General features: G+C 41.0%; 1 protein-coding gene across 13 annotated transcripts in view; it reads left to right on the forward strand.

Moving 5' to 3' along the window:
* The first annotated feature begins 1,290 nt into the window (after nt 1–1,290).
* The window catches only part of PXK (PX domain containing serine/threonine kinase like), a 33,172-nt gene continuing 13,058 nt past the window's right edge, over nt 1,291–21,404 (forward strand). For 9 of the 13 annotated variants that reach the window (XR_004981087.2, XR_004981091.2, XR_004981086.2 and 6 more), the window contains exons 1-11: nt 1,291–1,454; nt 9,638–9,688; nt 10,341–10,388; nt 14,524–14,710; nt 16,563–16,640; nt 16,801–16,874; nt 17,710–17,784; nt 18,628–18,732; nt 18,890–18,991; nt 19,637–19,798; nt 21,088–21,205. Coding sequence is in view for 8 of the 13 variants with exons in the window: in XM_036391328.2 (XP_036247221.1) it covers nt 1,353–1,454; nt 9,638–9,688; nt 10,341–10,388; nt 14,524–14,710; nt 16,563–16,640; nt 16,801–16,874; nt 17,710–17,784; nt 18,628–18,732; nt 18,890–18,991; nt 19,637–19,798; nt 21,088–21,205 (1,102 nt within the window). In the remaining 5 variants the exon portion in view is untranslated. The remainder of the gene's footprint in view (nt 1,455–9,637; nt 9,689–10,340; nt 10,389–14,523; nt 14,711–16,562; nt 16,641–16,800; nt 16,875–17,709; nt 17,785–18,627; nt 18,733–18,889; nt 18,992–19,636; nt 19,799–21,087; nt 21,206–21,404) is intronic. The other 4 variants (XM_036391325.2, XM_036391326.2, XM_036391323.2 and 1 more) reach the window with 2 other exon arrangements.

The following is a 21,404-nucleotide window of genomic DNA, read 5'->3' on the forward strand; positions in this document are numbered from 1 at the left end:
AGAGTGTGCTGCACTCTAACCCCAGGTGTTAGTCACACTGGAGCAGAGGGAGGGGTAATGTCTCAGGTGTTTGACTCCATGCCTTCTCTTTCCAAAGCTTGGAGTTTGGCCTGTTTGCCATCTGGAAGCAGTAATGAGGAAGAGGTTTCCTTATCTCTTGTCTGAAGGAGCTGTTTCACTTCAAGTTTCCTTTCCTTCTGCCTCAGGTCACTGCCTGTCACTGGCTTTTGCTGGACAAAGCACTTCATCCAAGCAGGCCCCCTCCTTCCCCTGCCTCTCCAAGTGGAAGTTGTCTTGTTAAGGCCTCTTAACAACGCATCAGAGCTGTGCCTGACCTCCTGGGTCGCTGCAGGAGCAGTAGTTTGGGGAGTTGGGATTGCTGCTGAACCACAGCAACACAGCCCGTTTTCCTCTCATCGTGGAGCTGCAAGACACAGAGATGAAGCTGTTCATGACACCTGCTCCAGGTGTATGACAAACTTCAGCTCTGAAGTCTTACAACACCTTAAGTGAGAGTAATTCCTGTGTATGGTGTAAAAAGTGGAAATGCAGACAGGTGGCCAACTTGTAGGTTCTCAAGCACTAAGCAGTATTCAAATAGAAAGTTTCTTATGCTGCTGCAATCAAAGTCACGTTGAGGAATTCAATTGTTAACAACTTTAAATCTGTATTTTGAAAAACAACCAAACCAGAAACCAAAACCCCACAGAAGATCAAACCTTAAATTCTAGGAATTGAGTAAAATATACAGGATATTCTGATTATTTTATTAACACAAAACCCCCTGAGAGGTAAAGAGCAGCAAGTGCCCTTATAATTTTCCTGGTCTCTTTGGGAGGACCAGCAGTGTCTCAGGGCTGATTCCCCCGGGGCTTCAGCTGCTATTGTCGCTGTCAGTGCTACCGGGGGCACCAGGCACGGGAGGCTTGGGTGGCGGGGTGACTCGACTGCACTTATGGCCTCCCCTCCAGCCCTTTTCCCCGCGGAGACGAACCTCCTCGTGTCCTCCATCCCGTCCTGTCCCCCATCCCTGCCGTATCCCCCATCTCTCCGTGTCCCCCATCCCTCCCTGTCCCCCATCCCGCTGTGTTTCCCCCATCTCTCCGTGTCCCCCATCCCTCCCTGTCCCCATCTCTCCCTGTCCCCCGTCTCTCCCTGTCTCGCGCTCCCGGGGCGGGACCCGCGCGGAGCGGCAGCCGCGGCGCCCCCTTGCGGCGGGCGGTGGCAGCGGCGGGCGGCGGCGCTAAGGCCCCGCGGCGGCGGCGGCGCTGCCGTGTTGACAGCGGCGGCCGCGCCGGGAGCTGCTCCGGGAAGCGGGTTGGCGGCGCCGGTTCTCCGCTCCCAGCTCCGCTATGGCCTTCATGGAGAAGCCGCCGGCCGGCAAGGTGCTGCTGGACGACACGGTGCCGCTGACAGCGCAGATCGAGGCGAGCCAGAGCCTGCACTCGCACACGGTGAGCGGGGCAGGCCGGGCCGCGGGGGCAGGCGGGAGCGGCCGGGGCGGGGGAGGGAATGGAGGGAGCCGGTAACGGGGGGCGCCGGAGGGTGCTGGGGGTGCGCGGGACCGGCCGGGGCACGGCGGGAGCGGGGCTGGGCGGGGGCCTGAGCCGAACCCGCGGCAGCGGGGCCGGGGGTGGCGGGAGGCGGCGGCTGCGGCGGGGCACTGCGGGGTGCGCTGGGGGCGAGGGGGAGCGGTGCGGGAGGCAGCGGGGCCGCGACCCCGCAGCGCGGCTCCCAGCGCCCCGGAGCCCCGCGGTGGGAAGCGGCGGTGCCGCTGCTCGTTGGGCTCCTTCGTTCCCTCTCTGCCCGCGGGGCTCCCGGGGACAGCCGGCAGCACCCCCGGGAGGGACCGGGGGGCTGTGCGGGGGCTGTGCGGGGCCGGCCGCTGAGGGGTTCGGCTGCCCCGCGGCCGCTCCGAGCGGGCCTGTGGGTTCCTGTGATTCCTGCTTCCCTCGGGGTGTGCAGCCCGCGGAGCAGAGATGGGCTCTGCCTGCCGCGTTCCGGTGGCGGTGATGGAGTTGCACGTGAGCGGGCTGCGTTCGCCTCCGGGTCCTGCCGTGGGGCCGAGCGGCGGCTGCGAACCGCAGAGACCCCGCAGCCCCAGCCCCGTTTCTTAGCTCCGCGGAGCGGTGGCACTCAGCAGAACAAGCCCTGCCGTGACTTGGGTGTCGCAGATTAATTCTTTTGGGATGCCTAGGACACATGCACAGTGCTTCCATAAGAACTGTCTTTGAGCATGCAGCAATAGTCCAAATTCTACAATGTTCTGTTTGCAGTTATTTTCCACTTTGAAAACCGGGTTTCATTATAATATGACCTAGCAGTAGCATGAATCAGAGGACTGGCTATAATGAGCTGAGAGCAGGGATGCTGGAGAGGAGGCCAGAGGTAGCTCAGCAGCAGGTACTCCAGCTGGAAGCTTGCTTTAAATGGAGAGAAGGTTTCCTTATGTCCCTTCCACAGCTCTGATTCCTGCATTGTGGATTGCTTCCTGGTTCCTTGCATCTGTTGCATACCCTTAACCTGAACAACAATAACTGCAGGTTCACCATGGAGTACACAACTAATTTACAGACTGTCTTATTAAATAGTCTTCATATAAATAATTCACACCTAAGAAGTGGTTTATTTTTTGTATGAGGAACTCACATTTATTGACGTTCCAGTCTTTCTCTGAACAGAAGTTACCTATGAGAGATTGTCTAGGAGGTCTTGTGAATCCAACAGGCTGTGGCTCTCAACTGGTGCAACTCTTCTTCTTATAAGTCAGGCTAAAGAGGTTTATTTCCTGGCAAGTGTGATGCTTTTTACCTGATTCAATAGCTGAAGGATGGGTGTGCCAAGTCCCGTGAGAAGTTGTGTAACTCCTAATACTCCCCAGCAGACCAGATTATGTTTCGTTAGTAGCTTGTTTCCTTATTATGCTTTTTTCTTAGTGCAAATGACAATAGTGTTTTGTGTTCTTTCCTTTGGTTTGCATGATTCTGTTTGGAAAAGAAAAAGTCACAAGATTCTTTTAGAATGATCACTTGGAAGAACTTTTGCAATTCAGACTCTTCTTGTGTCATCTTGTCTGAGGGAGTGCGATAGCCCCCTCTTTCATCTCTGTATTCTGTTCCTAACAGTTGTGCAGGAAAATTCTCTGCTGTTTTCTTCTGATCTTTTCTTAATAACAGAATGCTGGAGCACTGTGCCTTTTGAGTTAAAATCTGTCTCTAAGATACATCTATTAGTAATTGTTTGTTTTACTGCAGAAGCCCTGTTGATAGCTGAAAGATGGCTTGAAGTGTGTGTAGCACAGATGGTTTATACAGAGCCAGTGTGGGATAACAAAATACAGGAAGCCATTAACAGAGACTTGGTTTCTTATTTGATGTAAGTGGACTATTCTGTCATTTCAGATACTTCATCTTATGTCCCTGGTGTGTGAATAGCTTGTTTATTGGTGGGTGATGGTGTCCCTGATTTGAACTTCCCTGATTCAAAATAAGCTGCAGAAATAAATCCTTGTCTTTGAAGAAGTGTGTAAATGAAGCCTTTCTAAGAAATAAGGGTTGAAGTGTTTTTGTGGGGTCTGAAAACTGTATTTTACTTTGTTAAATTATAGCTAGAAGAAAGTAGATTGTCATTAAATGAATGCTTTTCAGTTTTGTTCTTCATTCCACCTCAAAGTGGTATCTTCAAAAGATGTAGATCCATAAAATCCTTTATCCCAAACTAATGTTTGGAGAACTAGGCCTGTTCTAAAGCAAAGGCAGCCATGAAATTTTTTTTTATTCTTTTGTCAGGATTATATATATTAAGATTTTAAAATGTTGTTTAGTGTTGAAAGAGTTGTTTTAAACTTGGGTTTGTATTTTTTTTCCTGTAGATCATAGCTTCTGAAAGCACTCATATGAAGATGGCTTAGGCTGAGTTTAGGTGCAACTTTAACATGGCAACTGAACTACTAATTATGTAAACCTTCTGTTGGTGCTGAAAATAGCCAGTATTCTGAAAAACAGCTAAGGAAAAGGTGAAGAATTTCAGGAAAAGCTCTGTAGACATGGTGAAATATCACACAGAAGACCAAAGCTTGTGTCTAATGAATAGTTTGCTTGTGTATTGTTCTAAGCAGTTTCTGTTAATTTAAATTTAGTACAACAGACTGGGTAAGTGTAAACTTCATAGCATTGAATCAAGGGCTGTACTTGGCAGAGGCTGAGTTTCTGTTTCCTGAGGCTGAAGGTGAAACTAAAAGAAACAAAACTGAAAACAAAACCTGACACTACTATGTTCTTACCTGAATTCTCCAGAAACCTCAGAAGGGATTAAGCTACTATGGACTTTTGGGGATTTGCACTTTTTGCTTAGTAAGAGTATGTCAACCCCCCATAAATGGGTTTTTAGATTGCTAGGGAGCCAACTGCCAAATTACCTGACAGGCTCACAGGCTCAGCAAGCTTCGTTCAAGTCAGAAGAGCTCAGGAGATCTTACTGGACTTAGTTCATCTGAGCTGGAACATAATCTCCATGGTTTTGTATTGCAACAAAGAAATTGTTCACTGAGGTTTTCTTTCTGTGTATTTCCAGTCATAATTGGAAGAGGAAAACGATGCCTTTCTATGTTTGCAGAAGTTGTTTCTTCTGCTTAAGTGTGTTACAAGCAATCTGAGTTTTGTTGGAATGTGCACTTTAAATACAATTAATTCTATAATGTGATGTTTATGGAGTCCTTTTCATTTTGAAAGCCAAAAAAATACATATTGCAGATGCATTCCAGTGGCATCTCACCTAAGGGACTTGAAATTACAAGAGCAAGCCCAGTCAGTTTCATTTTGTCTCCTTCTTTATGCTTCAGCCACCAGCACTGCATCAGGGAGAGTAACTGTGTAACTCCAGGGGTGTGTTGGGCACCTTTCCACAGCCATGAGTCAGTCCCTTTGTAGGTCTGTGTACCAACCCTTCTGTAGAAAATGAAGTTTTGTTGCATTCCTTGACTTTAATAGGAGCAGGATTACATCCAATATACTAAGCCATTTGCAAGTGTCTCATCTTGATGCCAAATGTTGTGTTCTGAAAACAGAGGCAATTTCAGCACTAAAGCTTTAATAAATTTTGGCTGTTAAACTTGCCTCATATTGCAATATTTCATCTGTGTGTTCACCATTTAATAGTGGTGTCTTTCTAAGCCTTAAAATAGGATGCTATTTTCTTCCATGAATATCAGACATTTTCCTTATTAAGAACTGTACCTGCAAGTCTGTTCAGCACTAAAACTACTGGTGAGTTGTACATGTTCTTCTGAACATTTCTCAATTCTTTTCTGAAGTAATTTTCCTTTTTCATGTGTTTCATATTTTGAAATTGAAGTAGTGAAACAGCCAGCTTTGATACAGTACATTGTTGTCTTAAAGGCATTTGGAAATGAACAGCTGAAATAAATCCCTCTCCTAACAATCTTTCAGGGTTTTTAGTTTTCTTTAAGCTATGATGAATGTTGACACTCATGGCTGTTAGATTAGAAAAACATTGAAAAAGCATTTATATTTTTCCTTTATTGTTCCAAATGGAAAAATGGAGCCACATATTTCTAGGACTGTAGGGTTTAGTTTAAAAGCTTGTAAAAGATTTTGCACATCTGCTTTACAAGGAATTCAGTCTTTTCAAGGCTGCATTCACTTTGGAAAAAAACAAACATGAAGTTACTTATAGACATGGCATTACACAGGGAACTGTCACAGTTCACTTGTTTGAGGTTTCAGAAATGCGGTTCCTCCCCTGGATTTAGTCAGTAAACTCGATTACCTCCCACCTCTTCTCCAGCCTGAGTTTACAAAAGATGGCGCTTTCATTACACTTAATTTTAAATATTCCAAACATACGGTTTCCACTGGTGATCTTACTAAATTAGTATTGCATTTGTAGGTCCTGTGAAGATTGTAGTCAAAATATTAGTTTCCATATTGTACTTTAGTAAACCCTAATTAGAATATATTTGTTGACTACTGAGTATTTCCTGAAAAATAGTGAGTAATTTGCCTTTCTGGTGAAGGTCACAGTGATGCAGAGCACTGATTTCTCATCTCTCTCCAAAGCTTTTCATGTTCACTAAGTTTTCATTACATGTAGAAGTGTGTCCTATTTTTCCCTGCAGTTGTCCTAGTTCATAGCTTTCACTTCTTGAATGGCTGACTCATTACTACAGGAGGATACAGAGTGTGAATGGTGCAGCACAGACACACACACACCTGAATTGTTTAGAAAGAGGGGAGACACCAACCACTGCTGCTGCTCCTACCTCACGTGGGCTCAATGGCAGTTGAGCAATAGCAAATAAATACTGGGCCCTGTAACAGAGAGGCCTCTGAGGCTGAGCAGCTCTCCTGATGTTGTTGCTGCTTTTCACATGGGAGATTTTCTAAATAAACATTTAAAAGAGCTTCTTACTAGAAATTGTTCCAATCCAGCCTACTTAAGCAGGGATTGTATTCATGCTTAATTAGGCTTTCCTCTCTTTAATGCTTATAAAATAAAGCTCTTTCAAACTTTTAGTTGATGTGACCTGAAGGTGACCTGGATCTTTATAATGGTTGGCTTTTCAAGCCTGTTGGATTAAACAGATATAAAGCAGAAATCTGTGGAAAAAGAGACTGACTATCCTGAGCTGGAAATTTAGAGACTATTTGCTTGGGGAAAAAGAATGTATTACCCAATATTGTTGAGACTCTACATTTTATTATAAGAATCTCTTAACTCACCACTTTTTTTTTTCCGATTTTGTCTCTGCAAAAGCCTTCTTTCCTGTTTGCTTCCTGTTTCAAAAACCAGGAATGGTGATAAAGAGCAATTGTTAAACATTTGGAGTGCTTTGCTTTGCAATTTTCACCCAGGAATGTTAACCAAATTTTGCTGAGTAGCTCTGAGTTACTGTTGATAATGTTTTAATAAGTGCTGGAGCACTAGGGACTAATCTTGGTGACTTTTGGGGAGAAAAAAAAACCAAAAAACCAAACCACCTAAATCTTGGCTCTGCCTGAAAATGGGTAAGTTCAGGATAACATTAATCCCACGCAGTGAGTGTGAAACTGTTATCAGCAAAGGATTGGAGAAATGCAGTGTAGTTGTCACTGATCCATGTGGTTATTTGGAAAATATTCCTTTTCACAAACTCTATCCAGAACTCTGTAGTACTAGGAAGAGATTTTAGGAAATGACAGTGTGCAACTGGGGTCACACATCTTTCCCTGCTCCCATCCTCCTCCTCCCAGCACCCATTTCAGCTTTTTTTGACTAATTGGAGCAGCCAGGAAATGATCCCATAGGTAAAACTGCTTTGCTTGGCATCTTTTAAGATGTATTTTGAGCTGCTGCAGGAATTTCAAGGTTGTGTCATGAAGTGGTTTGGCAGTACTGACAGGAAGAGCAGTGGATGTACAAACCTTACCTGTGCGGAGGGAGCCAGGGAATTTTAGGAATGGTTTTGTGCAGGTGTGGTTTGTGTTTTAGGAATGGTTTTGTGAAGGTGTGGTTTGTGTTTTAGGAATGGTTTTGTGGAGGTGTGGTTTGTGTTTTAGGAATGGTTTTGTGGAGGTGTGGTTTGTGTTTTAGGAATGGTTTTGTGGCCTGTCCTGTTGGAGGCTGCTGCTGACAGTGACCTTGCTGTCCATGGGCAAAGCAGAGCAGCAGGTCATCTCTCTGCTGCAAGCTGAGACCTTTATTTCCCAACCAGCAGCTGTTAGGGCTCCTTTGAAGTTATTTGGTAAACTGAGTCATAGGAAAAATTCTGAGCTATTCATGTAGGAGTGAAAGATGCCATGGGAATTTCTACATGAGTGTAGCTAACATAGACTCCCTGAGCCTGGTTGCTGATGCCTACAATTGTTTGCAGGCGTGAACTCTGGTAATTACTAGCTTTTTCTGAAGGCATTTCCACCCTGTTTTCCTACATTTGATGATGCTGCTAAACAGAAATGATCCCGAGTGTGCCTCTGTTTTCCTTATGCTTTCATTTATTTCCTATGGGCACAGTCTCAGTCCCACTATCAGGTTGTCTCAGAAGAAGATTGTTGTAATTCAGTTTTTTTTTTTTCCCTAACTAACCCAGAATTTGGCAGAGAAATAAAGGCTTTTGTGCATTTGGACTTGAAGAGTTGAAAGCTCTTCTCTGGTCCTATGGGAAACATATATCAGTGGTGCTAATTATAATCCCAGGACAAGCTTGTTGCCACATGGAGGCAATAGGAAGTATCAGCTTCTCACTGGAACTCAGCATCCTGTGCTCTGCTGATTATGTGTAGCCATGGCAGATACTGGGAATGGGATTGTATTTCTTATCCTGGCCTTTCTACTATTGCTGTTTTTTGACTTTCATTCTCATTACCAGCTTTGAGGAAGAAGGCCCTCAACCAACTCAGAAGACCATTTAGGCTTTTTCCTTAGTTGTATTGACAGGGTAGTGCTGAGTTGGACAGTAATTCATTATGGTGTGTGCTGATGGAGAGCCTGTGATGGGGACTTGGCTCTTCCTTACAGACAGAGCTAAGGGCCACACCTGGAGAGTGTTTGCTCTTTCCAGTTGGAAACCCTGTGACATAAAAAAGAAACTTCATTCGTGCATTAGGCCACAAAAGCAGATATGGATGGAATGGGAAAATGCTCAAGTAAGTGTGGGGAAAAATAGTTGTGGCCCAAATATGTTTGTTTTTTTTTTTTTAATATAATCTTACTGTGAGAAGATGTGTGTCCCAAGTTGTTTATCACAAGGGTCTCCAGAAGAGCTGTGTTGACCAGAGTGGTTGTGTGCAATAAGATGCTTTGATGGTTGTTTAATGAATTTGTGTTCTGCCTCTCTTGGTGCTCAATAGAAAATGACAATCACTGGATAAAAGAGCAAGTGCTACAAGGAATTGAGCAATAACTCAGCTTCTTCCAAAATCCTAGAAAAGATGAATGACTGCACATGGTGAATCATCACTGGTGTGCTTTTCAGAGGAACGGCCAATGTTCCTTTGAGACTTGATGAATAAGCAGTTGCTGCAATTTTTTGTCTGTATGTGAAGTAGCCTCTTCCCAAAATGCAGCAATGGCCACAAAACAAGAAAAACCACATTACTGGTGAATATGGGTTTCCAGGTGTCCCATTAATTGATTTCTGTCACACAGTTTCCAAAGATAATTACACTGGTTAAATGTTATCAGCTCTGTGGATATATGTTACTAGTTATGAGGATTTGGGCTTCTTGTTTTGCAGGAAGATACCATAATTATGATTTCAAATGGGTAAGAGGAAAGAATATGGAAGGACCATGTCAGGTTGACTTTCTGAAAATAGACACTCCAGTTCTAATTTCACAGTTATGTGTCTTGGTTTGTGACATCTTCAATTTGCTGTCTTTTTCTGTAACTAAATTAAATTAAACCCCTCGAGTGCTCCGCAAGTGTGCAAGTTCCTGGAACTCTCCTCAGTCTTCTTTGCTGGGAAAGCAGAACAGAGCAACTGTTAGGGATGGTCTGAGCAAACCCAGCTCTGACATTCCCCAAGATGCTGGAACTGAATTTTCTGCATTTGAATGCTAGTTGTCTTATTTGAAGAAGTGCCTAATAACTTTCTTCAGCTCATTAGTTCTCATTTCTAATGATTTTTTCCTTTTATTAGGAATACATAATCCGTGTCCAGAGAGGAGTTTCAACAGAAAACAGCTGGCAGGTAATTTCTTAAGTTGTAGTTCATGTAACCAGGATTCTTTTTTTAGGAAAAGTTTGAAAATTGCCTATTCCTAGCTTTTAAAATTTGAGCTGGAAAGAGAAATGTTGATTTGAAATTGAGAACGTGAAGTGCTTGAATTCTTTTGGTCAAAACTAAGAGAAAAACAGTATTGCTGCCAGCTACAGAAGGCATGTTGTCTGCTGCTATTCTGAATATTCCAGGAAAAATGCCTGTCATGTGTTTCTACTGTGTGTTGGTACAACCAGAGTTTTAAAATCTGAAATTCCAGTTCGCCTTTCTCAGTGCTAAAATCACAGCTCTGCTTATACGAGACCAAGAAGTAGTAATGAAGATGAGTGTGAAAAGTTTTTCCATCTAATATGGCAAAAATGCCTTTTTTGCAGACAACTTTGCTCACAAGTACTGTTTTAAGATAATTTTTAGAAATGCATTTTCTGTCTGATCAAGTTGTGATTAAAGACTCTTTTTTGCTCTCTGGCAATGTGACATAAATCCAGCAGTTAGGCATGTGTAGAAAAATTGCAAAAGAAGATGATTGTAAAAGGGAATTAATTTTCTCTGATGGGACTTTGAGGAGTAAAATTCTAATGGAAAAAGTAATTTTTCCTGAACTTTTTATTTTATTTTACAGATTGTGAGGCGATATAGTGACTTTGACTTGTTGAATAATAGTCTGCAGGTAATTTTCACTCTTCATATATGAATAAAAAATGTCATTGGAAGAATATATTCAGAATTGTGATATTTTTATATATTGTGGTGAAAAAATAAAAGGATTTGCCTAGCTGTAAAGAGAAACTGTGACTTCAAATGTAACATGAATGTGTACTTATTCACCCTTAAGTTTTCTCTTATAAAATTTGACTTTTAACATCAACAGGATCAATTTATATAGAAGTGGAGGAAATTGGCAGATACTGAATCTTTCCCTTCAGTCCTGTGACTTGTTCCGGTTTTATGTGTTTTTATTTGTTCCTCCTTTGATTTGGAGAAAGCCAAGGCACATACCAACCTTATAAATTCAGCATTGAAGTGCTATGTGTCTCATTATTTATATTCCTCTAAAAGCACTACCAGATGCTGCTTCTCATGTGATGGTTTTCTGTGTCACTGAGGAGTGTTCCTTGGTCAGACACTGGACTTACTGTGTGTTTTCTTCTGCTTTTTAGGACAATTCTTTCTTTTTAGTTTGTGTGGGAAAAAGCAGAAGTGTGAGTGTGTTTGGGAACAGGGGGGAAGCAGCAGTGATTAATATCTACAGGAGAAAAACTCTTTACTTGAGATTTCCATACTGGGCAAACGGGATAAAAAGTGAACGACACAATTTGAGGATAGATTTTTGTGACTTTAAAATTTTTCCCTTGTTAAGTGTTTTCATGAATTCAAGAGCTTAATACTTCTTCCACTTCCTCTCTCCTCCCCAAATCAAATCAACTATCTGCTTGATGAACCTTGGTGAGCAAAACCCTGCAAGGGTGTTGATTTGTGTGCTCTGAGAGCCCACTGTGACTGCTTCCTCTGCTGCAGGTGGGTCAGGGCAAATCAGTCATAATTCAACAGATGCAGGCTGGCTGCCTTGCAGAATTATTCCTATTATTGCCTTGTGGAATTGTTCTGTTAAATGTGCAGTAGCACGTAGGAACTTTTATCATGACCTAGAAACCTTCTCTATGATGTGCTGAATAAATGCAATCAGAGGTGTCTCCTGCACCAGAGACATCCAAGATCTAAAATTAGACAAACACCCATGGGAACACAAGGAGTTGAGATGGTACTGGTCATCAGAGTACCTTGGGGTCATTGTGGTCTAACCATAGTTTTGATGGAGATCACAGAGAAAAAAAATTTGTGAAAGTTTTAAAGAGAAGGAAGAGTTCACTTTGCAGCCACCTTTAACAAGCTGCTCTTAACCATGGGGAACAGAATGTGTTAAGGCATGAAAAGGATTTGTTGCCTTCTCATTTACCTTTCAAATGAGGCAGCTTTAGTAGAGAAGGCAATGAACCTTTATGACTTAAAATCCAGAAATGACAGGTACTGCAAAATTAGGCCTATGTGGAAAATGTATTAAGTGAAGGTAAATAGGTTATGTGTGATGGAGTTCGAAAGGAAAAGCCTTTTTATCTGAAATAGAGGTGAATGATAAAAGTGGAGGGTCCAGAGAATTATCTGACAGCGACTTTGCTGTCAGAGTGGGACAAAGGGGAAATTTGAAACAAGAGAAACTAAGACCCAGGACAAAAATGTCAGCTGCTTGGATGACTGGAAAACATTAAAAAGAATTACCAAAATGTACCTCTAACTTTAATGGGAGAATATGAGAGGGTGGCTAAATTAGCAGGCCATTAGCAGTTGGTCCCCTCCAGTGGCTCTTTTCTCCCACTGTTTCAGAGTTTTTTATAAATTATTCTTTATGATGCTGGAGCTGAACTTTCCTCATCCATTAAGACAACACAACATTTCTCAGATGCTTCCATCCAAAACTCTAAACAACAATATTCCATCAAAATATTCAGGTCCCTTGACGTGTTTCAAAACTCTTTAGGCTCTTATCTTGTGAATATTGAAATTAAAGTAAACAAACAGAACTCCAAACAAATAAGAAGATACCAAACCCTAATCTTTTTCCTTCAAAGCTAAAGATCTGCTGGAAGAACTGATGGAACTTCTTTTGGGTGTAAAGCCCAAGTTCTCCAAGTTCTTGTGGCATTCTTGACCTTTCTGTCTGTTTGTGTGGATGTGTGTGAGCACAGCTGCAATTGAGTTGGAATGCAAATTTTATGTTCTTAATCTAGTACTACCTCTAGTAAGGACTGATAATTTAAAAATTGTCCAGGCTAGGGAATGCAGTCCTGACAAATACCTTGGAAAAAAATGAAATATATATATATGTAACTCTTATTTGTATCAGAAAATTTCAAGACAGGTTCCCTGAACTCTCAGTTGTACCAGATTGAAAAACTTCTTCCAGTCAGTTCTGCATTTCTTCCTCTTGACTTATTTGACAGAGATCAGTGGAGATCATTCTTCTGTTTTGTCAAGTGAAGTGCTGGTACTGGAAGTACTGGAATTCACAGCAAGATATCTGGCTTTTGTGAAGCATTTTATTGCAGCTTTTGAACAGACATTCCTGAGCAGGCTGTGGTTTGAAGATAAGAATGTTAATTCCCAGGTTCTTCCCATCCTGGCTCCAGTGGTGAGCTGAGAAGTGGTGTCTGAAAGCATGTGAGGTCTGTGCAAGGTCAGGCCCTCAGTGAGGTGCTCTTCTGTGCTGGAGTGTTCTTGCTGTGCTGTGCTGTGTGTTTTGGCAGATAGCTGCAAAAACCTGGGCCTGAATGTTACTTTCTGTTGAAAAATAGTAGAAGTCTGATTTATAAGTTTTAAAACAAATTATAGTGTTGGAAAACATGTGAATTAGAGTCAGTTTCTCTCTGATGGTAGCTAGTTGTCAGGTCAAGAAGGTAAAGGTGATGATTTGACATGCTTTTTAAGTGAATAATTCTAGAAAAGGACACGGTTCTTGTTTAGAAACTCAGTTTTTAATTGAAATGAGTGGTCTGCCAAAAGAGTTCTGTTTGCCTCTGGTGCTAAAACTAATTTGCTGAATTACTGGCTGTAAGTGATATATGGTTGCTTTTAGTTTTTTCCTGGTTTTTATTAATAGTTTCTGTAATTCAGACATAGTTATAGTTCTTTTCCAGTCCATAATTTGAAGTCAGAAAACGAGAAGTAGGAGAAGTACTAAAGTTAGCAGAGGACAATTCCTGTGTTCAAATGAAGGAGGTAGAAAGGAAAGGGAATGCTCCTTCTGCCCCAGTTTGTTGTACTAATCTGTTGCTTTTTCAACTAGTTAAAATGAAAGTTGTTCAAACACCAGAAGTCCCAGTCTTCTCCCTGGTGAACTGTTTGCTTTAGAAATGAGGTTATTGCATCTGGTTTAATTGATTCCTGCAACACACAATTCTTAAAGATAACTCCCAGGGAGATTCAGCTTACCCAAGGCAGGTGCTTTGATCTGCAGGACAACGATGTGTTAACAGCACGAAAAATGTACTCTGGCAATTCACATGACGTAATTGAATCTAAACACCAAAGATCATCTCTTTGATCTGAGTTACACAAGGCTTTGAATTTTTTCCATTGTCCTATTTTGAAGGATTTCTCTGATTTTTTTTCCCTTAAGTTTTGGATCTCTTGTGTCAGTGTAATACAATTAGTGTACATCCCCTGGTAGATTGCAGCTATTTCTGGGTTGAAGGATGTATAGATGTTTAAAAAATGTACAGGAACAAATTCAGAAGATAAAATGGAAATCTGCACTGTATTAGAAATTACATATTTAAAATACTAATAGGCCTTAACATTACCTACAGATACATAGAGGCAGATGAAAGTTACTAATCTGCACTTGATGAAATAAGAAAGCATAAATCTTATCCAGAAAAAATGATCAGGTGTGAATTGTTTTTGGGCTGTGGCAGAAGTACATCATGGAAAGAACCTGGCTGAAAATTGTAGCTATTTAGTATCTGAAAGTTTCAGGTAATGATCTTAAATGTATGACTCACTAGCAAAAATTTGTCTCCTTGTATTTTCAGTGCTGTTCCATTTGCTAATCCCTTCACAGTGGGATGTGAGCTGTCATCTGACTCTGATAACAGTGCTTAGGAAAAGTAGAAAAGCTTGTACATACACAGTACAAAGAGAGTTATCCAGTAGTTAGCTTGCTGCGGAGAAACTTCTGCTTTCTGGGTTGCTAGCTTTATATCCTTTATTTTGAGAGCAAGGTTAGTAATTTTTCCTCTCTTTTTAAGATCTCAACTCTAAGTCTACCTCTTCCTCCAAAAAAGTTGATTGGAAATATGGAGCGTGAATTCATTGCTGAAAGACAGAAGGGCCTCCAGGCCTACCTGGATGTAATTACCACCCATCACATACTGTCCAACTGTGAACTGGTAAAGAAATTCTTGGACCCAAACAGCTATTCTGTAAATTACACTGGTAAGTACAAAATAAAAAACTGTGCTTCACTTTGACTTCAGTGTGTGCTGTGTATCTTCTGTGAATGCTGGCCAGGATCTACACTGAAGCATGGGGGGAACAATCTTCAAAATTATCCTACTGTGCATGTGATTATTTATGATAAGTCTTCTCCAGCTCTGTGCATGGATCCTGCTGGGATTGTCAAATATAAATATTTGAGTTATTTCACAGAGGAGTTAACAGGGTCAAGATCTGTATAAGCAGAACTTGGAGGAGGGGGTTGGTGAGAGTGACATCTACTTTTCATAATTCATAATAAATGAAAAGAGATGCTTTTGGGAAATAATTTTTCTGTCAGAGTGTAAGGTGGAGATAAGTTTGTTAGCTTAGTGTTTTGTTAAATTGTGGTTATCTTGTCTAGCTCCTGCCCTTGGTTTGGGTGTGAGCTAATTTAGAACTAATTGTTTGAGCTAGGTTGAGTACTTTTTCAAGGCTGGACTAAGCCAGATACCCTCTTCCCACAGATACTGGAAAGTCAATGCATTCCTTAAAATGATATCCCAGTGATCAGTTTCTTCATTACTAACTGTTTCTTCTTTGAATTTGTCTTACTTCAGCTTCAGCCATTGGATATCAACAAATATTTGTCTTACAGACTGAAAAAACTTCCTCTTAGTGATGAAACCCACTCCACAAATTTAGTTCATAGGCAAACCAACTCTTTGCAAAATGCAAAGCTTGTTTTCTTAGAAGCAGAGCCTACTGAAGCAGGAACTCACTGCTTCCTTTTCACTTGTCTATTTTCTCTCTCTTTATGTAACATTCTTGTGTCTTCAGCTTCAAAGTGCAAAGAACATTTCCCAATATGATAAACTGTGCAGGAGTTGTAAATTATTAGTGACTATTTAAGGATGCAGTTTGTCTGGCTAATGCTGAGCAAGCAGTTTAAATTCTCAAGGAGGCGTTGTGATTTCTGTGTTAATTTTGAGCACTTTCATCAAGATTGTTTTTCCTGCAAGTTGCTGGGAAGCTGGTGACACACATCAATTGCCTATGGTCTTGAGAGAGACCATCAGTTTGTCATTTCCTAAACACTGGAGCAGAGAGATGATATTTATTACACTTTTTTTTTCTAGCATATTTCTAAAGGAAGAAGATACAATGCAGAGAGATCATCACATCCTTACCTTTTTGCTGTATTTCTATGCCATGATTCCCTTGGCATGATTCCCTTTCTTCCCCCCACTTCTCATTGAGATTTCCCCTCAAGTCACTTCATGAATAAACCAGTTGTGTTCCCAGCTGTGGGAGAATTCACTAACCAGATGGGTGTCCTCCCCCTTGGCCCCCAAAATGTATGAAGGCTCATGATAGCTGGCCAAATACCTCTGCCTGCACAGAAAAGGGCACAATAACCTATAGTGAAACAGAACTAATGAGTTTACATAAACTATGCTTAGCAACATAGATGGATGTCAAAGAGATAAAAGCACTTTTACAGATGCAGCAGGAACATTTGATGTTCTAATGTTGTGTACACCTAGTGTGGGAAATCTGAGCTGTGATTTAGACTTGGAAATGTAGATCCAGTACAGATAGAATGGAGATTGGGAAGCTAAGTTTTCCAAGCAGTGCTTTCTCTGTTTTCTCTCTGGATTTGAGTTACCAAGTTAAAAATGCAAATGCCCTCTGTGTGTTTATCTGATTTCCTTTCAAATTGATTTTGCTGACTTTTAGTCTGAATTCCTGAAGGCTTCCTTCTGGCATTGGATCTTACCTCATATGTGGATAATTACATTATACAGTGTCTTAAATACATTAATTTTTTTCTTCTTTTTCTCCCTCTTTGTCTCCTTTTTTTTCTTTCCAGAAATTGCCTTACAGCATGTTTCAATGTTCTTCCGCTCAGAGCCAAAGTGGGAAGTAGTTGAACCATTAAAAGATATAGGTAAGAAGGGCATGTGTGCATGAAAACTTCTCTGATTGTTTCCCCAACTAGGAGAGGTTCCAATACTGTCTTTGCTTACAGACTTGTCCTGCCTGTAAGCTGTGTGATTTAGCAGTGTTTAATTAAAGCCCCTGCTCACTTTTTTCTTTACTTTTTTTAGGTTGGCGAATACGTAAGAAATATTTCCTAATGAAAATTAAGAATCAACCAAAGGAACGGCTAGTGTTAAGCTGGGTATCTATGCTTTAATTTCATTCTTAAGTCTTTCTCAATTTCCTCAAAGTTTGATTTTGACTACCATGTGTGAGTGATGGGGAGAGAGATTGAAGAGCTCAGGCTTTGAGGAAGCCCTTAGGTAGGTGTGTGGTGTGGGATTTCTTGTATTTCTTTCCTCTGGTGGCAAATCCAGTTTGGAAGTTTCTGTGCTTGGTCATTTGTTCCCAAACCTGCACCTCAGGATTCTTTTCTTGTAATGATGTGGCTGTTGGTCATAATATAAATGTGCTCACTAAAAATAATGAGATGGACCTTTTTAAAGTCATGGGTTTTCCTACTCAGATCTTTAGTTCCACTGACAAACTAATAGGTGAGGGGGGCATGAAGTGCTCCCTTAATGAGAATTGCTCTTGCTCCTGTGCTGAAATGTGTTACCCTGTTGGTTGTGTGAGAACAGCTGTTTGTGACACTTCACTGGAGCATGGAGGTCACTAAAGCCTGCAGGCTTTAGTGGGAGGAGGGAAGTTTTTCTTGCTGCAGAGGAAGAAGGTGCCTTATCAGTTCCTAATGTACACAGTCCCCCGATTTAGGGTTGGCAAAGTTCATTCAGTGGTAGTAATGCATGTCAGGTCTGTGGGAGGAAAGAGGCAGTAATACTTATTTATGGTCAGGATGTTTGTATGGCCTTATTCAGCCTCTTCAGGTTTCATTTTGTGTGTGTAATTTTCTTGCTTGCTCTTCAAAATATACCTTCAAACATGTCTCCTAATTTGCCAAGGTAGAACATTGATCACATTTTCTGTATGGAATGCAGCATGTATTACGATGCTGTTCTTTTCCTGTTTTCTTCCAGGCTGATCTTGGCCCTGATAAATACTTGTCTGACAGAGACTTACAGTATGCTGTGAAACTTCTTTCTTCCTGTTCTGTGAGTACTGAAGATTTTTAAGTTGTGCTAGCATGAAAGTGTGTGTCAAGGACTGATCTTGGAAAAGCACATGTAGCCTAGTTGGCATAGTTTGTAATTTTAGAGTTGCTTTCATTAAAGGTTTGCAAACCATTTAATTACATTTCTCATATACTATGAGGCAAGATGTTCTCAGCACAAGTAATAAACCTGCAGGATTATTACAGGAGATTCAATGTTGTGGTTGATTTGACTTTTTTCTTCTTGTGCAGTACTGTGAGATCATGAGCTTTTATTTAATCTCCTCAACACCTTCAGGCTGTTAGGATAGTGCTGTTTAGGTGTGATTGCCAACCTGTGAGCTGGGATATTCTCAGGCAGCAGTGGGTGAGGCAGTGGAACAAGCATCATTATTTTTTCAGTTCTTCGGACTCGAGGCAGGAGCATCTTAGTAGAGCTGCAATGGAGGGCGTACAGTTTAAGCTCCTGTGAAATGCTGCATTATAAATCCAGTAGACATCTCTGCCTGAAAATCTGGCATTTGACTACAAAAGGAGTCTCTGGAGTCTCTCTTTAAGGATGTTAAGCATGTGAAAGACTGGCTGAAATAGTTTTTTTTTGTTTTAATTTATATGTTAAATTGAATAATGTCTTTGTGAAGTTTTCTTTGCATTTACTCCTGGTTAAGACTGAATAACTTGAGTTATTCCATGCCACTGACAGAATCCAATTTACTACTTTTCAGACAATTACTACTTTTCATACAATTCAGACTGATCTTTTCTTACTTGTGAATTGAACACAAATGATTTTAAAAAAATCCATCATCATCTAAAATTTACCTTCAGTTTCTTCTTTTGGTAGCATCCCTATATTTACAAAATCACTTTTGCCACTGCCAATGAATCTTCAGCGCTGGTTATTAGACCGTTCAGTGAAAAAGGGACACTAAAGGACCTTATTTATAAGGTAACATCTTCCCTCTACCCCCAAGTCAAATGGCACAATTTATGCTGGAATGACCATGCATGTTTTTTATAAAGTGTTTGCCATCAATTGCTAAACAAGCTAAGACAAATAATGACTTTTCTGGGCATGATACTTGATTTGTGTATTTCTTTTAAAGGCAAAGCCAAAAGACCCATTCCTGAAGAAGTATTGCAATCCTAAAAAAATTCAAGGTCTTGAACTTCAGCAAATAAAAACATATGGAAGGCAAATATTAGAGGTAATTTGTTTTTCTTTATTTGCTAGCTTTTTTGATTTATTATTTTGGAGTCCAACTGGTCTAACTACAGAAAACGGACAAATTTCTGAGTATACAAGCTTTATATAAGCAGCAGACTTCAAAGCTAAATGTAAATTGAGATCTGCTGAGTTGAATTTAGATATATTTGTGTGAGACCATTTATGACCCCCCCAAAAATGCAGTTGGTATGTATGGAGCTTAAATGGGAGAGAGGTGATAATATAGTCTATTCCTTATGTAAAAAGGGAAAGAAGTAGCTCATAGCCTGGAAAACATGTACCATAAATTTGTGGTTGTTAGTGGTTTTTTTAATTTTTTTTTTTACTCAAACTATCATATTCAGTAGAATTTTAAATTTTAGTTTCCAGATCTCTTTGGGAGATGTCCATAAGCCTGCTTTGAGGATCAGCATCAAATATTTGTTTTGTGAAAAGTGCTACCAGTGAAATGGGAATGAATAGTCAGCCAAAGAGGATGTAGATAGAAGATCAAGTTGAGTGAGCATTCCAAATGGGGGCCTTATTTATTATGTATTTAGTATTGGAGCATTTAAGTTGATGATTTTACAATCTTGAGATCATCAGAGCATCTTGTGATAGTGCTTCTCTATTCAATTTTTTTCAGGTATTAAAATTCCTCCATGAGAAGGGATTTCCTTATGGCCATCTTCACTCTGCCAATGTTATGCTGGATGGGGATACCTGCAAGTTACTGGATCTAGAAAATTCCTTGTTGGGACTGCCATCATTTTATCGATCATACTTTTCCCAGTTTCGGAAAATTAATGTAAGGTTCAGACAAGGAATTCATCTGACTCTTATGCAAATCTTTGTTCTCAACCTTTGTGGAGAACTGACTAGAATGAAAAAATCCTCTCTGAAGCCCCTTTTTTTTAATCCGAGCTTTGGTCCATCAAATTGCTTTTCTGCTTCCCCCAAATCCCTGTCTGGCTGCACAGCAGTTCTGTGGCAGCACACTGGAGTGAGGCTGAGGCCAAAGGTAAGCTGGTAGAGGGGGAATGTGGGTGAGTGTTTTTGTGACAACAGTGCTAGCACAAATAGAGGTAAAGTGCAATTGTTTTAAGATCTCTTTCCACCCTGGTCTGTATTTCGTAGGAATTTGCATATTGTCTACTACAGTTTCACTTCCATGTCTGTACAGTGAGCACAGCTATTTACTTGTGCTTAGCTGGGAGCAGTAATCTGCCTTATCTTTGGTGGGGACTGTGAAAATTGATCAGATGCTTGCAGATTCTAGCTATTCAAAGGTTATTTTTATTTGTTTGAGGGGTGTCTGTTTGACTGCAGGCTTGCAAAGCAAAATATTTATCTAACTGCAAAAATATGAAAACAAATTTGCCCTGTTGCAGCAACATCATTCCCTGCCTTTAGGCTCTCATTGTAATAAATTCTGTGCAGCATCATGAGAGAGCTGCTTGCTGACCTTGCTAAACAAGTTCTACTGTGTTGTCAAAGAAATGATCACAAGTTCATGGTTAGTCCAAATCTGTTAGTGCCATCAAAGCCTCTTACAGTAAGAGGAACCTCTTCTGTTTAAACATGATTCAGAAATCTTGGAAATATGTTGTCTGGGAGCTCAGCATGTATGTACTGCTTACACAAACCTAAGGAGGAGCAAAAGAGACTCTCCTAGGTTTGTTTGGTATGCATTTTTCCCCATCTTTTTATCTGCTTCCCCGTAAAGTGACAGTTGGTTGTTTTATGAATCTCATTCTTTGCTGTTTGACTTAGCCAGGAAAGTGTGCTTGGTTGGGACTTCTGTTGGTGTGTAGATCTCTAAAGTGCTTTGTGAAGAGTTTACTACTTCACACCTTTTTACAGGACATGACTACACTGCTCTCCCATTTGTACCATCTTGTACAGAAAGGCAACAGAGGCTGCTGTAGCTTGTAGCGTGAAGATTTCATCTGAGCTACAGTTATGCAGGGAAATGGTTGTGGTTAGGAACTGCCTTACTGGTTCCTCTTTTCTGTCTTCACATGCAAGATCACTGGGTTAACCAGTTGTGAAAAACTAACGAGTTGTGCTTTTATTTTTTTTTTTGTTCTCCCACAGACTTTAGAGGGTGTTGATGTTCATTGCTTTGGACACTTACTGTATGAAATGACCTATGGAAGACCTCCAGACACCATTCCAGTGGAGAGCTTCCCCCCTGCTCCATCAGTGTTTGTTGGTTAGTATGCAGTGCAGAACGTCTCAGTCACAGCTGCCTGGGTGCACTCTTAGACTTTACCTAAGCTGAAGGGCTGTGAAATAGCAGCCTGAGATCTTTGCACCCTGTGGCCAGAAAGAATTAGCAATTTGGTCAAATAGAAAATGTGCTCTTCATCAAATATATCTGGTGCATGAGTAAAACTTTTTTAGCTGAGTGA

Source organism: Molothrus ater, chromosome 11 (assembly GCF_012460135.2).
Source record: "Molothrus ater isolate BHLD 08-10-18 breed brown headed cowbird chromosome 11, BPBGC_Mater_1.1, whole genome shotgun sequence".
Taxonomy (NCBI): Eukaryota; Metazoa; Chordata; class Aves; order Passeriformes; family Icteridae; genus Molothrus; species Molothrus ater.